Source organism: Lasiosphaeria miniovina, assembly GCF_030549165.1.
Source record: "Lasiosphaeria miniovina strain SMH2392-1A chromosome Unknown B0T26scaffold_9, whole genome shotgun sequence".
NCBI classification, from domain to species: Eukaryota; Fungi; Ascomycota; class Sordariomycetes; order Sordariales; family Lasiosphaeriaceae; genus Lasiosphaeria; species Lasiosphaeria miniovina.
In genome coordinates, this window is record NW_026848228.1 from 1,635,656 (window position 1) to 1,650,048 (window position 14,393).

Consider the following 14,393-nt stretch of genomic DNA (forward strand, 5'->3'; position numbering starts at 1 on the left):
TGGGCCTTCTTGTGTCATGTAGCTAGCATGGCCGTAGCGGTAGCAGGGGCAGGACGTTGTCAAGCGCTTAATTACCTACCTTACCTTAGGTGGGCATGTAATTATAGATGGAGGCCAAGACCGTGGCAGAGTCGAACAAGTAGCCCTAGTGTTCGTATCCTGTGCGTGCGTACGTATGTTGACGGAAAGCGCTTCTCTCCTCTCTTACACTTGTATATCTCATCTTGTATATCTCCTTCTCGATTACCACAGAGCAATGACCTGGCAGCAAGCGAGTGTCTAGTAGTAGTAGAAGTTAGGAGTACGCCAGAGAACTCAGGACTCCTGTCCCGTTAGCATGCACTAGCAACCTGCTAGCATGTATGCCTCCCCAGAGAACTTGGGATTCCTGTCTCACCTCACAGAGTAGTGGTCTGGTAGCAAGCAAGTGTACCGAGGTATGGGAAGTACGCCGTGAACAGGGGTAGGCCAGACAACTCGAGATTCCTGTCTCGTGATCACGGAGCAGTAGTCTGATAGCGCGCGAGTATCTCGTGGTATAGGAGGTCAGCACGCCAGAACGGGAACATGGCGAGCGGACTCGGTTCTCCGGCTATGCCTAGGTACCTAGCTAGATCGACCTTGGCAGAGAGAAGCATTTCTCTCCCATACTGGTAGGATGCCATAACAAGGTAAATAGCCAACTCCCAAATCAACAAGAGCAAGCAGGCGAATGATCAAGTAGTATCGTGTTATTCACCCCCCCCTTAGCTAACTGACCGAAAAGCCAATGCATGTACCGCAACGCCCGATAATGCTGTCTAGCCAACGAACTCCCCCCGTCGAGAGCCCAAGGCTCCTGTCGTCCATGTATGTATGCATGCATGCATGTATGTATTTACAACTCCTCCACGGCCTGCTGCATCTGCAAGGGAAGCCCCTCGCTACAGAAAGCCCGACTCCTTCAGGGCGCGCATAATCTTGTCGCGCTCCTCCTTGGCGGGGTCGCGCCAGGCCTTGCCCTCGCCCGTGTCGATGTAGTTCTCCCAGAAGCGGAGGCCCTCGATGCCGTCCTCGCGGCAGAGGACGCCGCGGTCCTCGGCCATCTCGAGCTCCTCCTCGGCGACGCCGATGCTCCAGCCGAAGCGCTCGGCGGCGTCGCGGGCCGTGACGCCGCGGCCAAAGACGCGCCAGTCCCAGGGCACGTGGCGGTCGGGGGGGAACTCGTGCAGGTCGCGCAGCCAGGCCAGCAGGGCGCGGATGGTGGTGTCGTCGGTGCGGTCGCGGGCCTGCACCACCTTGACGCCCGACCTGAAGGTGCGCAGGCGCACGGGCAGCTCGAGTTTCTCCCACAGGTTGGCCGCCTTCTCGAAGTCGGCAGGACTGACGAGCTCGACGCCGCCGCGGGCGCGGTTGAAGACTGCCCACAGGTCGACCAGCGACATGATGCCGCCAGCGCGGCGTAGCACGCCGCGGCCGTCGTCGGTCAGGAACTCGGCCAGGTTGCGCGCCAGCTCCGACAGGTACAGCGAGTCGCCGCCGCCGCTGCCGCTGGTGCCGACAATGTCCTTGGTGGTGATGAGCCCGAGCTGGCTAGCCGACTCGGCGAGCAGCAGCGCGTTCTCGACGCCCTCGCCGCCGTTCCCGCCGCTCTTGACCTGCCGCGCAAACTTCTCCGCTAGCTCCACGATCTGCTTGGCCGACGCCATGAGCGCCTCGAGGTCCTCAAATGCGCTGCCAATCACTAGCTCGTTGTTCTTGCGCATCGCCTGGCCCCGGTGCTCGAGGCCCGCGATCCCGGCGATCTTGACCCGCTGCTCCGACGCCGCCCCCCCAGACGAGTCGCCGCCGCTGCCGCCCACGATCCCCAGCCCGCTCGACGCTGCGTCCCCGGGCCGCGCCGACCGGGGGATCGGTGGCGCGCCCTGCAGCAGCCACTTGCGCTGCGTCATGCTCCTCTTGAGCCTCTCGTAGAAGATCTTGTCGCCGCCGCCGCGGAACGACAGCTTGACGGTCTCAAAGTTGTCCAGGCCCTGCGGCACGGCGCTCGGCGACGACTGCAGAAAGGGGCCGGGCGACTCGGTCTCGCTCCGGGGCTGGTGCGCGAGGTCGGCGGGCAGGTCGTGCGAGATCAGGGGCGCCCCGCAGATCTCGCACGACATCAGGGACGGGTGGTTGAGGAACGTGCACCGGGGGCACTGGAAAGACGCGTCCGGGTCGGGCGTCTGCTGCGGTGCGTCCGGGGTCCGGGGAGACGTCGGCGGCCCGTGGCTCTGCTGCTGCCCTGCTATCCCCGACACAGGCCTGGGCCGCACGGGCAGAGGGGTGAGCAGGGCCGGGCCCCCAGGCGACCTGCTCGTGGCATTCGAGATGGCAGCCTTCAGCACGTGCGTGAGGGTTGGCTTGATGCCGCAGGCCAGGCAGGGCGGGAGCGGCGTGTGGGCACTGGCCGTCGAGGGGTCGAAGTTGGAGGGCACGGGGTTGGAGAAGCTGCAGATGGTGCAAACCCACGTCGCCGTTCCCGCCGAGGGCTGGTTGACGGGCGGCGAGCGGTGGGCGCCGTCAGCAGTCCGCTGGACCGGCGACGAGGTGGCGCTGCGCGAGTGGTTCGAGGCGAGCCCCGGCGCCCAGGGTTGGAGAGACGAGCGCTTTGTCGCTTTGGGGACCAGCGAGATCTTGGCTGAAGTCTTGATGAAGCCGGCCTGGGTGGGGGGGAGGAGAGGTCAGCCAAGCAGAGGGAGGGAGGAGGGGCCGCCGTACGGAATAGTCGTAGCGCTCGACGTCCTTGAGATCAATGGCGAGCGAGTTCTTCCTCGGGTCGGCCTTGTCGACGTAGCAAACACGGTGTGATGTCAGGTAGACCTGGCCGATCTGGTGGTTGGGCAGCTTGTACTTGCCCTCGTACAGGCCAACGTTGTCCTGGACGAAGAGCAGGTCTTCATCGGGAAGGTACGACGGCCGCAGCGCCGTCGTCAGGTCGATCTGCTTTAGAAACATTCGTCATAGCTGGGGGGAGCTGTTCCTGCGCGTCTGCTCGCCTTTGCGTGGCTCGGGAGAGGAGCAGAGAGGGGGGGCTCGATTCGAAGCTTGTTGACGTAACTAGCCTGGGGCACGAAGTTGCTGCGGAACCGAGTGCCTTAGCTAATAAGGAAATCAACGGGTGGATACCTAACCAGCCGCCGCCTTCTCCGTGGTCGGCAAGGACGTGCACGCCACCCGACAACCTTGCTAGGGTCTTTGGAACCATTCGATAAGCCTTTAGCGGGTATCCGTTTGCGCGTGCCTCAAAATATGTATGTATCTGGGTACCAAATCTGTGCTCGTCGGATGATAAACTCGCGAGGTTTGGAAAAAGAAATAATGAAAAAAGGAATAATAAATAAACAAAGGCTATAGTAGCAAGTGCATGGGCAAGAACAGTATCGTGTTCAAAGTAAAGGGACTGAACGGTCCCAGTTGGTGCAGTTCCTAGTATTCGTAAGCCGATACCGTTCCGCCCCGGGCAAGTCTTGTGAGCTGGCGGGTCACACGGGGGACCCGAGGGTATCGGGACGATTGCAAAGTGCAACGACCTTGGGGTAAAAGCCGTATTTGACATCCAGTCCAAGTCGACTTTCCATCGAACTGCTCGGTCTTCTCGTCCCCATTCTACTTCCTCCCAAAGTTCAAGGCTTACCTAAAGCTAGTCTAGGCCCCCTCTTTTAGCGTTTTGGTCTCGACTGCCCGTCCTCGACTCGACTCCCCAGGCCGCCACGGGTGCAGGCCAGGCAGTAACGGAAGGCCCCACTTTGACTTGACCAGCCGCCCGCCCTCGCCGCAGCACCGGGCACCCTTGCCCTTTACGTTTTCCGACCTGGGCCGCGCTTTTTGTTCAGCCACTGCACTTTCTTTGATCCTCCCCACCACATCGACCTGCCCACCTCACCGCTCTCGCCATCGGCCGCATCGCCACAAAGGTTTCCTCGGCTTTCCTACCTCAAGATCACCGCCGTCAAACCCACGACGGCAAATCTTATATCGCGCGCGCTTCTTGTCACGCGGTAGCACATCTTCCGAAACCTCTTCCCCTCCCGCTTCTTGTCGCCGATTCTCCTTGAGCAGCTGGTCCCGAGTACCTTCTACCTACCTTCCAAACAGTCACTGCGGCACTGTACGGTGAATGTAAACGGTCTGCTCTCGCCATGACGAACACTTCAACCTGGCCGCATGCTGGCGATTCAGGCGATGCAGATCAGCGTCATCCTCAGAGTAAGTAGCCCGCCCGTGAATGTTCTGTCCTGCCTGATCCATCTCGATCCCCTTCCTCTCTCCGAGCCGCGCGACCGACACGACGCGTATTTGTCTAATTTCGACCACCGCTCTCTTCTCCTCTGCTTTCTCTGCTTCCTCTTCGTTCGCTGCCTTCGCTTCTCTCGGCCCTATTTGCCTGTCCCCCTTTTTCCTGTTACTTACTTTCCCTCTTCCCTATTTCCCACTCTCTATTTTCCGTCTCTCTACTTTCCGTCTCTCTACTTTCCGTCTCTCTACTTTCCGTCTCTCTACTTTCCGTCTCTCTACTTTCCGTCTCTCTACTTTCCCTCTCTCTGCTCTCCCTGTTCTCTACGTACGCTGATTTCCCGAGCTCTCGCTGACGTTGACCTTCCACCTTCAGTCACGGCCTTCACTGCGGTTCCCGTCCGTCAGTCATTCGCTGCTCGCGCACCTGTTAACCCCCCCCATCCAACTAATAATCAATCTGCGAGCATGGTTTCCACGGCTGAGCCCAAGAAAAAGATTGACTGGCCGGAGTCAGTCCGCTCTTATGTCCAGCGCTCCTTCCTTCCGGCCAACATGATCCCTGAAGTCAAGCGCGATGAAATGGAGGCCAAGCTCAAGGAGGCAATCTCAAAGGCCAACGACACCGGTGTCATGTACACCATTAACTGGGAGACCATGGAACTCCCGCAACAAATGATCCAGAACGAGCGCAAGCAGGCACTCGCTCTACAGCAGATTGTCGGCCAGTACCCACTGGCATCACAGCAGTTTGCCCAGTCTTTTGATCCCCCAGCCATTCCAGCCTGGCAGCCGTCTATTCCGGTGACTAAGAGTTCCCGGAAGCGGAAATCGTCCGACTTGGACGAGAAGAAGCTGCCTGACCCGATACCTCCTTGGCGCTCAGGACAGGCCGGCCAGCCCCTGGCCAACCGCACAACCTTCGCTGATCAAGAGGCCGCACCAAAGCATTCGGCAAAGCCGCAGAAGGAGAAGCGGCAAAAGTATGACGGGGGGTACAAGTCGACGTACCGTATTCCAAGCCCGCCCCCTAACGATGGACCCGTCAAAGGCACTTGTGAGAATCTTGAGAAGCGTTACCTACGCTTGACGGCCCCCCCCAAACCGGAACTGGTCCGCCCGGAGCGCGTCCTTCGCCAGACACTGGAGCTTCTGAAGCGGAAATGGAAGCAAGACCAGAACTACTCGTATATTTGCGACCAGTTCAAGTCGATGCGTCAAGATCTAACTGTGCAAGCCATTAAGAACGACTTCGCCGTTGAGGTGTACGAGATACACGCTCGCATCGCATTGGAGAAGGGGGACCTCGGTGAGTATAACCAGTGTCAGACCCAGTTGAAGGCACTCTACCAGTTGGGATTGAAGGGGAAGAAGATAGAGTTCAAGGCCTATCGGATTCTGTACTTCATTCATACTGCCAACCGCAGCGCGCTGAACGACGCGCTGGCGGATCTAACCCCTACAGAGAAAAAGGAGAGAGCGATCAAGCACGCGTTGGACGTGCGCTCGGCCCTTGCCCTTGGAAATTACCATCGGTTCTTCCGTCTTTATAACGACACCCCCAACATGGGGGCATATCTTCTGGATAAGTTTGTCCGCCGTGAGCGTCTAGCTGCTCTCTGTAACATCTCGAAGGCGTACGTGATATCCCCTCTCCTGGCAGCAGTTTCCTGGTTTGCTAACAGTGCATTAGGTACAAGCCAAGTGTGCCACTCCGCTTTATTGCGGAGGAGCTGTACTTTGAGTCAGACGTTGAAGCCGCCCAGTTTGTTCTGGATCTCAACGGCCAATCCCTTCTCGAAGAGCGCCAGGACACGATCGTCTTTCTGTCTGGCAAAGCTGGCCAGTTATTCGAGGGTCCAAAGAAGGAAGCCTTCTCCAGAGTTGACATCAAGGGGCAGATTTGAATCGTCCCATCCGAGTTTCTAACCGCAGGCTTTCTCCATGATCGACCGGCATATGACGCCTCGAGCCGACTTTCTCTTTGTTGTAGCCCCTATTCTCCCTCCGCATTGGAGAGCTCTATCCATTCATATCGCTTCTGACTTTTGACGCATTACCGCCTCGGATGCTTTGCTCTTGTCCTCGACTAGTTTCGAGCGTTGAACGCTAGTCTTGAAGTAGTCAGACTTCTCGACACGCTACGACAAGCGCGTCCGCAACCTCGGAACAGCATCATATTGTTCATCTGACTACGGTGCCCAGCTACCGTTCAGCCTCTTCTACTCTTCAGCCGACAGGCGACGAAATTTGGCTCATATCACCATGTGAGGGTGGCAATTTCGGGCGGAAAGGGCCAGATCGAATGGCGAATGCGGCACTATCTCACCTCTTCCTTTTCTTGACAGCCCGACTGATGATGATATTCTGGGAGCGTCGATCTATCTCAAGATCCCCCCAAAGTCAAAGTAAAACCTTTTCATCGAAGTTGGTATCCATTGGACGACGTTTTCGAGACACAGGATATATAACCCAACAGTCGGTAACATTCAGCATTTGACGGAGACGTTTTGGCTTGCACGGGAAAACGACCCGCCTTTATGATACCCACGGAGAGGAACGGTTGGCTTTTCGTTTCTTTGGGAACATCCGGTTTTGATACTGGCCACGGTTTCCGGCGGGCAAGGAAGGGTTTGCAGGCATGGAGTTCCGGTCTCTAGGGTCTTTGGCGTTGGTGGGGGGATAAAACTAATATTTCGCGTTCACAATGCGGGTCATGCCTAGACAGCATGGCCATATGTACAAAGTATTCTGTCTGAGTAGTACTCGCACTCGCTCTTGCGACCAAGCCAAATCACATAAGCAACATTGCGCATGAAGTCTGAAAACCACATCCAGGTTCCTGTTCAGGTGGTACGGCATGTGTAATTTTGGGTCAACTTTAGTTGCAATCGCTCGTTCGTCATGGCCCATAATCTTTGGATAATGCCTCGGAAGTGTTGATCGTCCTTGTACCCTTGCTCCACCTGTGCCTTCATTTGGCCCGACATTTCGGCGTGTGCAAAGTACGCCCAAATATCATTGAGTTCGCTTGCATCCTCATTTGCGTCGTCTGTAATTCCGGGCGTCGCTGGCTGACGTGATCACTGCTCGCCGCGTGTCTTGCTTTTTTGAAATGGATCAAGTGACTTGGGCACGTTCAACTTGTGCAGATTTTTTATAGCCCTGACGAGTTTTCCGTCCTGATGCTCAAGCATGCACCATCGCCATGTTCCTCTTATTCCGTCTATTGTCATGACAGTATGACAGTGGCAAGTCTCGAGCCGGATGGAACGCACAACACAACAGTCACCCATTGTCTTGATTAGATACCTAGGTATCTGAATAAAATGCCTATCCTTGCACAGCATGGCCGAGTTGATTCTAAATGCCATCCTTACTACCCACGACGAGAAGCTAAAGTGACTAGCTAGTCTTGCATGTGTGGGACAAGGAGTAAATAGGGGCTTCCTGCCAATAGGCAACGTGCCCAACATACTTACACGCTGTGGGAAGTGTGGTCATGGCTCTCTGGTGGGGGCTAGGCCGTGGCAGGCAGGCAAGCCCGGTGTCGTTTGCTTTGGAGATTGTCTCCTTCAATTTGGCTTCCATCTCATGGCCCGATAACGATGTTGAGCCTCACGGCTGACGCTTTTTGCCACTGTGTCACACACAGCACTTCCCGAACTACACTCTAAGGGCATATTTGTTTGCTTGCTTGCAGGGCATGTCTACTACAGATCTGGCGGGGGCACGTTGGGGGCTGCGACTGTCCTGAGGCGTGGCTGCTTGAATCTACGTTGTGCAGCCTCGATCCTTTCGTCTGTAATGCTAAAAGAAGAGATAACTTGACCCAAACAGCTAGGGCGGTTGCGGACATGTTTTACGTGAAGGCACGATGAGCCTTTTTCGTGATAAACCGAGGCGTTGCTGTAGACACCAATGCCTATGTCGTTAGGCTGATCCATCCAGCCAGCCCTTGGGCGCAGAGTTTTACCACAGTCGTGCTGTATGCAGTTGCACACAAGCAGCCATCACACACTCGATTGCGGTTAACCATCGTCAGGGGGGCAAAGGGAGAAGTCCCACGGGGAGGAAGGCAACGTAGGTAAGAAATACAAATACAGAGATATGTGGAACTAGTGTCAGCAATCGCATGTAGTAAGCCGCCTTGTCACAGCTCCGAACAAGTCCAAACCGCGTCCTTTGGTCGCGTGAGAGGAAAATATGTCCGCCTGTCGGCCCCCCCCCGGGCGTGGTCCCGGCGGAGGGCCGTGGCTGAGTACAGTACGCCAGCCGCGTGATTAGTAGTGACGCAGACTGGAGTTGTAGGCTGCCGTCTGACGACCGCCAACCGACGCCCCCTTTCATTACCCGGCGGAGACATGGTCGGCTAGGGCCGGTCTTCTTTTCCTTCCCTAGATGATGGAAAAGGGGGCTAGAACGGAAAATGAGGTCATTCCCGAGCCCGGCCCGGCAGATGGATGGATGGTTGCCGGGGGGGCGTGCGGTCGTCATGATGATGATGATGTAACACGGGACCCCCCCCCCCCCCCCCCCCCCCCTTTTTTTTTTTTTTTTTGGAAACGCCTTCCCTATCCTGCCTCTCTCACATGTGTGTGCCTTAACCGGGTCGTTGCATTCATTCATCTCATCTAGGCAAAGCGGAAAAGGCGAAAGGGAAAGAAGGAAAGAGAAGAGAAGAAAATAGAGAGTTGTGTGTGGCTGTTTCAGACCCCATATCGCAAAGGGTTTCACGTCGCGGCGGCTGCCGATCGGGACGGCGTGGATCCGAGGGGGGCGGAACCCCAGCGTGCAATCACTGCACGCACGGGCGGCAGGAGCATGAAGACTGGAATTTGGAATACCTATTTATTATTATTTTTGACATTTGTCGGTTTCTTTACCCTTTTGGCCTTTCTGCTACGTACTCCGCGTAGACGTCCGTATGCCCGTGCATCCATGTCCTTCTCGAAGCCTGTGGCAGCCTCCCCCTAGTTGCGAACAGATATATCTGAAGCTACGAATGAAGATGCCGGCCCTGATGCGGCGGCAGCGGCGGCGGCAATGGCGCGGGCAGAATTCTCCGGCAAGGTTAAGCTTAGCATGCCGCCGCAATGCTTACCTAGGCACCCTGGGCTGGTTATCCCAGCTAGGCTCGTGGGTGTCAGAGTTCAAGCCAATGAGTGCTAAGGTGAGTGTTGTGTGTCTCTTCCGTCATAGATATCTTAGCTCTACGTGACGTGTTGGGGATTTCTTCAAGGCGGCAAACACCGGGCACACTGTACAGAATGCCGATACACGCCTTGGCGAAACGGGGTACGTATGTGTATGTGCATACATAGTCTGCCGAGGCGAGAAGTGGCGCTCGCCTACCTTGCCGGCGATCGAGACGGGAGAGAAAGCGTTGAGGCGGGGGAGCAGCGGACCGGCAATCCTCGAATCCTCAACCTGCTGTCGAGATGCTCGAAACACGGGAAGCACCCAAGGTTTTCTCTCTGATTGCCTGCCTACACTGGGGAAAGACGTAGTCTTGACGGGCGTGATTATGCGTTAGTAGCTTTTAACAAGCTTCTCGGCCCTTTTCTCTCTCTTTCTTTTTGGTAATATGGACGCCATGAGACCCTGGGCGGGGACCTGTAGACAGGAGAGAGAAGAGAAGAGAAGATCCCGGTGTCTCCGGCGTCAAAGAGGTGGATGAGAGGACGTGTTGCCACACGATACGGCTCTGCAGCAAATGGGCAGCCGGTGTCATGCGCGAACACCATGATTGGCGCCCTGGGACGACGTCAGCGCGTAACACAGCGTTCAAAGTGTCGGCTTGTCGAGTCCAGCTGCACGTCGAGTTAGGTCCTAATTTGTGTGGATGTGCTTGCCTGCGGGCAAGTTTGCATGGCCGACGACTGGATAGGTGAAGCAAGCCACGTTTCCCCGTTTTCCACATGCGCTTGGCGGAGCGAGAAGGGGAGAGAGAGAGAGAAGCTTCTCACCATTACTATCATCGTCATACTGTGCTATGCGCGGCATTCACCACGTTCGTCGTCGTCTCTGGCAGCAGTGTTCGAGAAAGAAAAAAAGACGGGAATCACTGGCGATCACTTGTCAGATCGCCCGAGCGACATTGCTGCTACTGACTGCCACCCCCCTGCAATATGGGGGATTGTATCACCTGCAACACACAAAAGTCGGGGCCGGCGACCTTGCCTTGGACTGCAGATTCGGAAAAAAACGTGGGAGCAAGGACAAGAGAGAGACATGATAGGGGGCAACGCAACGCAGCGGCAAGGCAGGAACAGAGCGGCGAATATGCAAGACTAGAGACACTCGGCAATGTAGGTATATGTACTGTACCTGAGGTAGGTGTCGTATAGCGTCTTGTACCTAACACGCTCGATGCCTGAGGGATACGCCTTCCAGTTTGCAACCTGCTAGGTAATGTACCTACCACCTATTGCCTTTGACTGAATTCTGCCAACGCCGTAAGTGATGTCTATGATAAGGGAATTACTGGTGGCCAACTCTATAATAAAGGCTTGTTAAGTCAAGACAAGCCAGTTTGGCCGTCTGTCATGTCGGCCAAGCATTGTCGATCTAGGCCGTACAAACCATCAAGTTTACAAACCGAAAAACACCGACTTCCTTTGGATTATTCCAATCCGGTCCCTGAATGATTCTCGGTACATAAATACCTCAAAGGGACAGCACGATGGGGGTTCTAGTAAACAATACCGGCCTAGAAAAGCAAGGCGCGAGCCGCAAGGCAGTGAGGTCTTTATGCCCGATCCTGTCAGGAGGGACAAAGAGGGTGAGGGGCTTGTGGGTGGTGGGGTGAAGTTCGTGCTGGGCCTCTCTTGACCGGGCCCATCAGACAGCCAGTTTCAGGCGGACCTTGGGCCAACAGTGGATATGTCCCTTCTGATAAAATGTGCCATTGGCTAGCGGCCTTGGGCCGGGGATTGGGGGCACTTGACTTGGTAATGGTAATTGATTCGGGCTGGCTGAGTTGCTCGCAAAAACAAAAACCATGTTGCGCACCAGATCAAAACTTCCCTTCCCCTTCCCCCTTCCCCCTTCCCCTCACTCTCCCAAATGGTGCAATTTTTCTGCATCCGGAGCGCGAGCTGTGCGGTGTGGGCGCTTTTCGAATGGAAGCGGGGGAGCCAGTGGAGAGAGGCATGGCATGGATGGATTGGGAAAGGCAACAACGCGCGCGCACGCGCGCCCACCTTGCCGTCCCTGGTCCTGGTCCACCCACTCATCAATCTACTTAGTGCCCGTGCCACCCAAGCCGGGGGGCGGCGGGTGGTTATCGATAAGCTCCGGCGCTGCAGCAGCTTCCCTTTTCCTTCTTGTTCCTTTCCCTTTCCCCACTCCACCGGGCTGCATACGCGCGTGGTTTCCAGCAATGAAATGGCATGAAAAACAATAGCAGTTCGGAATAAATACCGGTTTGTGTCATTCCAAGGCAATTGGCTGCCTCTCGGGACTTCAAGGCCGATGTGAGGCTGCGCGCTATGGCCTTTTTTTGTCTCCTTCTCTTTCGCTCTGTTGTCGTCAAGCCTGAATACCGACGCAATGCGCCGCGCATGGCACCTCTCTCGGCCAATAGGCGGCACCCTGCGCCGTGGCTGGCCTCCCTCTTGGGCCCGGTCCGGCCGGCTTTCTCTGAGAGGACGATGTGTAGAACAAGAAAGACAAACGTTTGCATGGAGTTGGAGGTACAGAGCACGCGTATATATCAATAGTTTGACGTCAAGGTCGTGCATGTAGGTCAGTGCATACAGCACTGTATGTACTGTACCTACTCTCTACCTCCTCTAGATATTAGAGAGAGGTCACAAGGCGGTTCAGATACAAGTTTGCCAGTTTGCCAGTTTGCCAGTCCAACCCCGACGACCTTGGCTAACCATCACGGAGCCCCCGTCGCCACAGGGATGGACGCAAATACGCTGCTAAAATCCCAGAACCTGGGTGCTAATTAGCTAGGAACGGTCACAGAGATTCGGGGCTCCAAGTGCTTCCGTTGACCTCGACCTTAGCTGACTAGATGGCCCTGTTTAGCCCCGTCCTTCGGAATCACTCTGGTGTGGTACAAAGTAAACGCAACACACTAGAACTCCTAGTAGGTCTAGAACGATCCTTGGGTCTAGAGTTTGTAGTGTATGTAACTGTAGGTACCTTGTGTCTCCAACGGCGCTCGCCCTGATTGTGGCGGGTAGACGGAAAATAAAAGCCTCAGACGGCGGACCGGACCAAGTTCCAACAGCAGTTGACTGGCCGGGTCTAAGGTCTCTGCTTGAGGATAGTCCAAATCCATGGAAGCGACGGTGCGCTCAGTTGCCCAATGCGCAAACTAATAAGAAGCTGCCGAACCGAACCTTTGACGTGATGAAGTGTTGCCATCCTAACATTCATACCTGGTAGGTAAGGTATGTACTCGAGCATAGTAATAGAGTGCACACCAGTCCGGCCAGTACGGTGGGCACTAAGTACGGGTTCGAGCGGACGGTTAATGCGAACCTTTGCTTAGTGCATGATGTGATGCAACTTTTGGCCGGTGCACCGCGACAGGTGCTCAAATAACAAGTGCCTGGCCGAGCTGGGAAGCAAGCATCCCTCGCATCGCTCCCCCGCAACTGGAACGGAACACACCTACCTTTAGGTTACTCCTTGCTGGCTGGGCCGCCCAACAGGAAACTGTCTGTCGCGGCAATGACATGGCGCGTTAGGGCCGACGGGGGTCGACGAAAATGAAATGGCGACCCGCGTTCCTCCTCATCGGGTCCTACTGTATGTTCAGTGCCTATCGCCACTATGATTCGTAAGTACGAGGGGGACATGCTGCCACAGCTCGCAAGGTAATCTGCACCAAGTACTAGCAAACGGCCAGTGAGTGTGCGCCCCTCGTTCGTTGCCGCTTCCGCCGGCACTGCAGTCACGTCAGGCGAGAGAGTGTGTGAAAGATGGCGGCTTTGGTTGTCAAGGCATGAGGTGAGCCTGCAAGTCTACGCGCAGTCTAGTACATATGCTTCTGCTTCTTTTCGGTCTTTCCATCAAGGTGGCTTCATACCTAGTACTACTACGTACCTACCTTAGGTACCTGCCGAAACAAGTCATCCTTCAGCAATCCGCTGTCCAGACCCAGCACTAGTTGGGCCTGCCTTCCTTATTACATGTGCAAAATTAGCCTCTTTTGTCAACGGCTCCCTCACATGCCCATTTGACGGGATAAGGGAGAGATGGTGAGCCTCAAGGCGACTGGGCAATGTCGGCCGATCCCGCCTTGGACGGTGCAGAATGGCAGTCGCCCAAGGCGGGCAGGTGGGCCAGAGTCGGGGCCTTTGGCGGGCGCTGAGGGCACCCCGGCACCCCTCCTGGGTTTAGCCCACACCTTAGCCCCTCCCTCCCACCATCAAGCCTGGGCAAGCCTGGCACCTCAGGCCTGGCACCCACCCTGGCAGGCAGGCCTGGCACCCGCACCCTGGTACGCTGGTACCCTTGCACCCTTGGTGGGCTGGGCTGGGCTTCCAACAATTTCCGTCGATTGGCCAGTCCCGTCCCAACCTTGCCGTTCCCTCCTATCCCCTTTTAATAGGTACTCGGCGCCCAGATCGCCGCTCCTGCCTGCCTCTCCCCGCCATTGCCCACCGCTGCGCAATCGTTAGGTCAGGCTGCAAAAAAGTCGATTCCTCCCGACGACAAACCCCCAACATCCAAAGCGCCGCCAGACAAAGAGACGGGCTCGACAAGCTAAACCACGACGCTAACTCCGACGAGCCGAAAACAAAGGCCGAAAGAAAGACGGACGACGGTTGCGCAAGCCCAAGGACGAGGGGGAAAAGACCGGCCAACGCTCTGCGGAGACGAGACGTCAACAACGACGGGTAGCTAAAATAGCGTCGCAAACAACCCAAGTTCCACTCGATCGCGTGCAAAACCGTCCAGCTACGCGGCCGCCAATCGAAACCTAGCCGGACTCCAGCTCATCGCGACCTGAGAGATCCCAGAGTTCAAGAGAGCCGAGTAAACTCAATTCCCACCGTTCCGAGACTGTTCGAGCGGGCCAGCCAGAATCCTCCGCCGTCGCTCCCGCCCACAGCACTGCACAGCAGCTCGAGACGGCGCATGCCATTTCGTTACACTGATTCAGAGCCACCGAC

The 14,393-nt window shown here is 56.3% G+C and overlaps 3 protein-coding genes across 3 annotated transcripts; 1 reads left to right on the forward strand and 2 right to left on the reverse strand.

Annotated features, from left to right (window-relative positions):
- Positions 1-923: 923 nt before the first annotated feature.
- On the reverse strand, positions 924-2,976 carry B0T26DRAFT_758007 (EAP30/Vps36 family-domain-containing protein; the record flags this gene model as incomplete). Its single annotated transcript, XM_060446341.1, has 2 exons — positions 924-2,681; positions 2,740-2,976. 2 exons carry the CDS (start codon positions 2,974-2,976, stop codon positions 924-926), a joined length of 1,995 nt encoding a protein of 664 aa, XP_060289715.1.
- A 1,184-nt stretch (positions 2,977-4,160) lies between these two features.
- B0T26DRAFT_744947 (SAC3/GANP/Nin1/mts3/eIF-3 p25 family-domain-containing protein) lies at positions 4,161-6,161 on the forward strand (the record flags this gene model as incomplete). The annotated part of the gene is made up of 3 exons (XM_060444481.1): positions 4,161-4,227; positions 4,631-5,891; positions 5,948-6,161. 3 exons carry the CDS (start codon positions 4,161-4,163, stop codon positions 6,159-6,161), a joined length of 1,542 nt encoding a protein of 513 aa, XP_060289716.1.
- Positions 6,162-11,327: 5,166 nt separating this feature from the next.
- B0T26DRAFT_735672 (uncharacterized protein) lies at positions 11,328-13,047 on the reverse strand. Its single transcript, XM_060443258.1, has one exon. The coding sequence runs from the start codon at positions 11,939-11,941 to the stop codon at positions 11,540-11,542; it is 402 nt and encodes a 133-aa protein (XP_060289717.1). The 5' UTR covers positions 11,942-13,047; the 3' UTR covers positions 11,328-11,539.
- Positions 13,048-14,393: the final 1,346 nt, after the last annotated feature.

Excerpts from the sequence above, each read along its gene's own strand:
- B0T26DRAFT_735672 (XM_060443258.1), bottom strand. The coding sequence starts at position 11,941 with ATGCAAACGTTTGTCTTTCTTGTTCTACACATCGTCCTCTCAGAGAAA.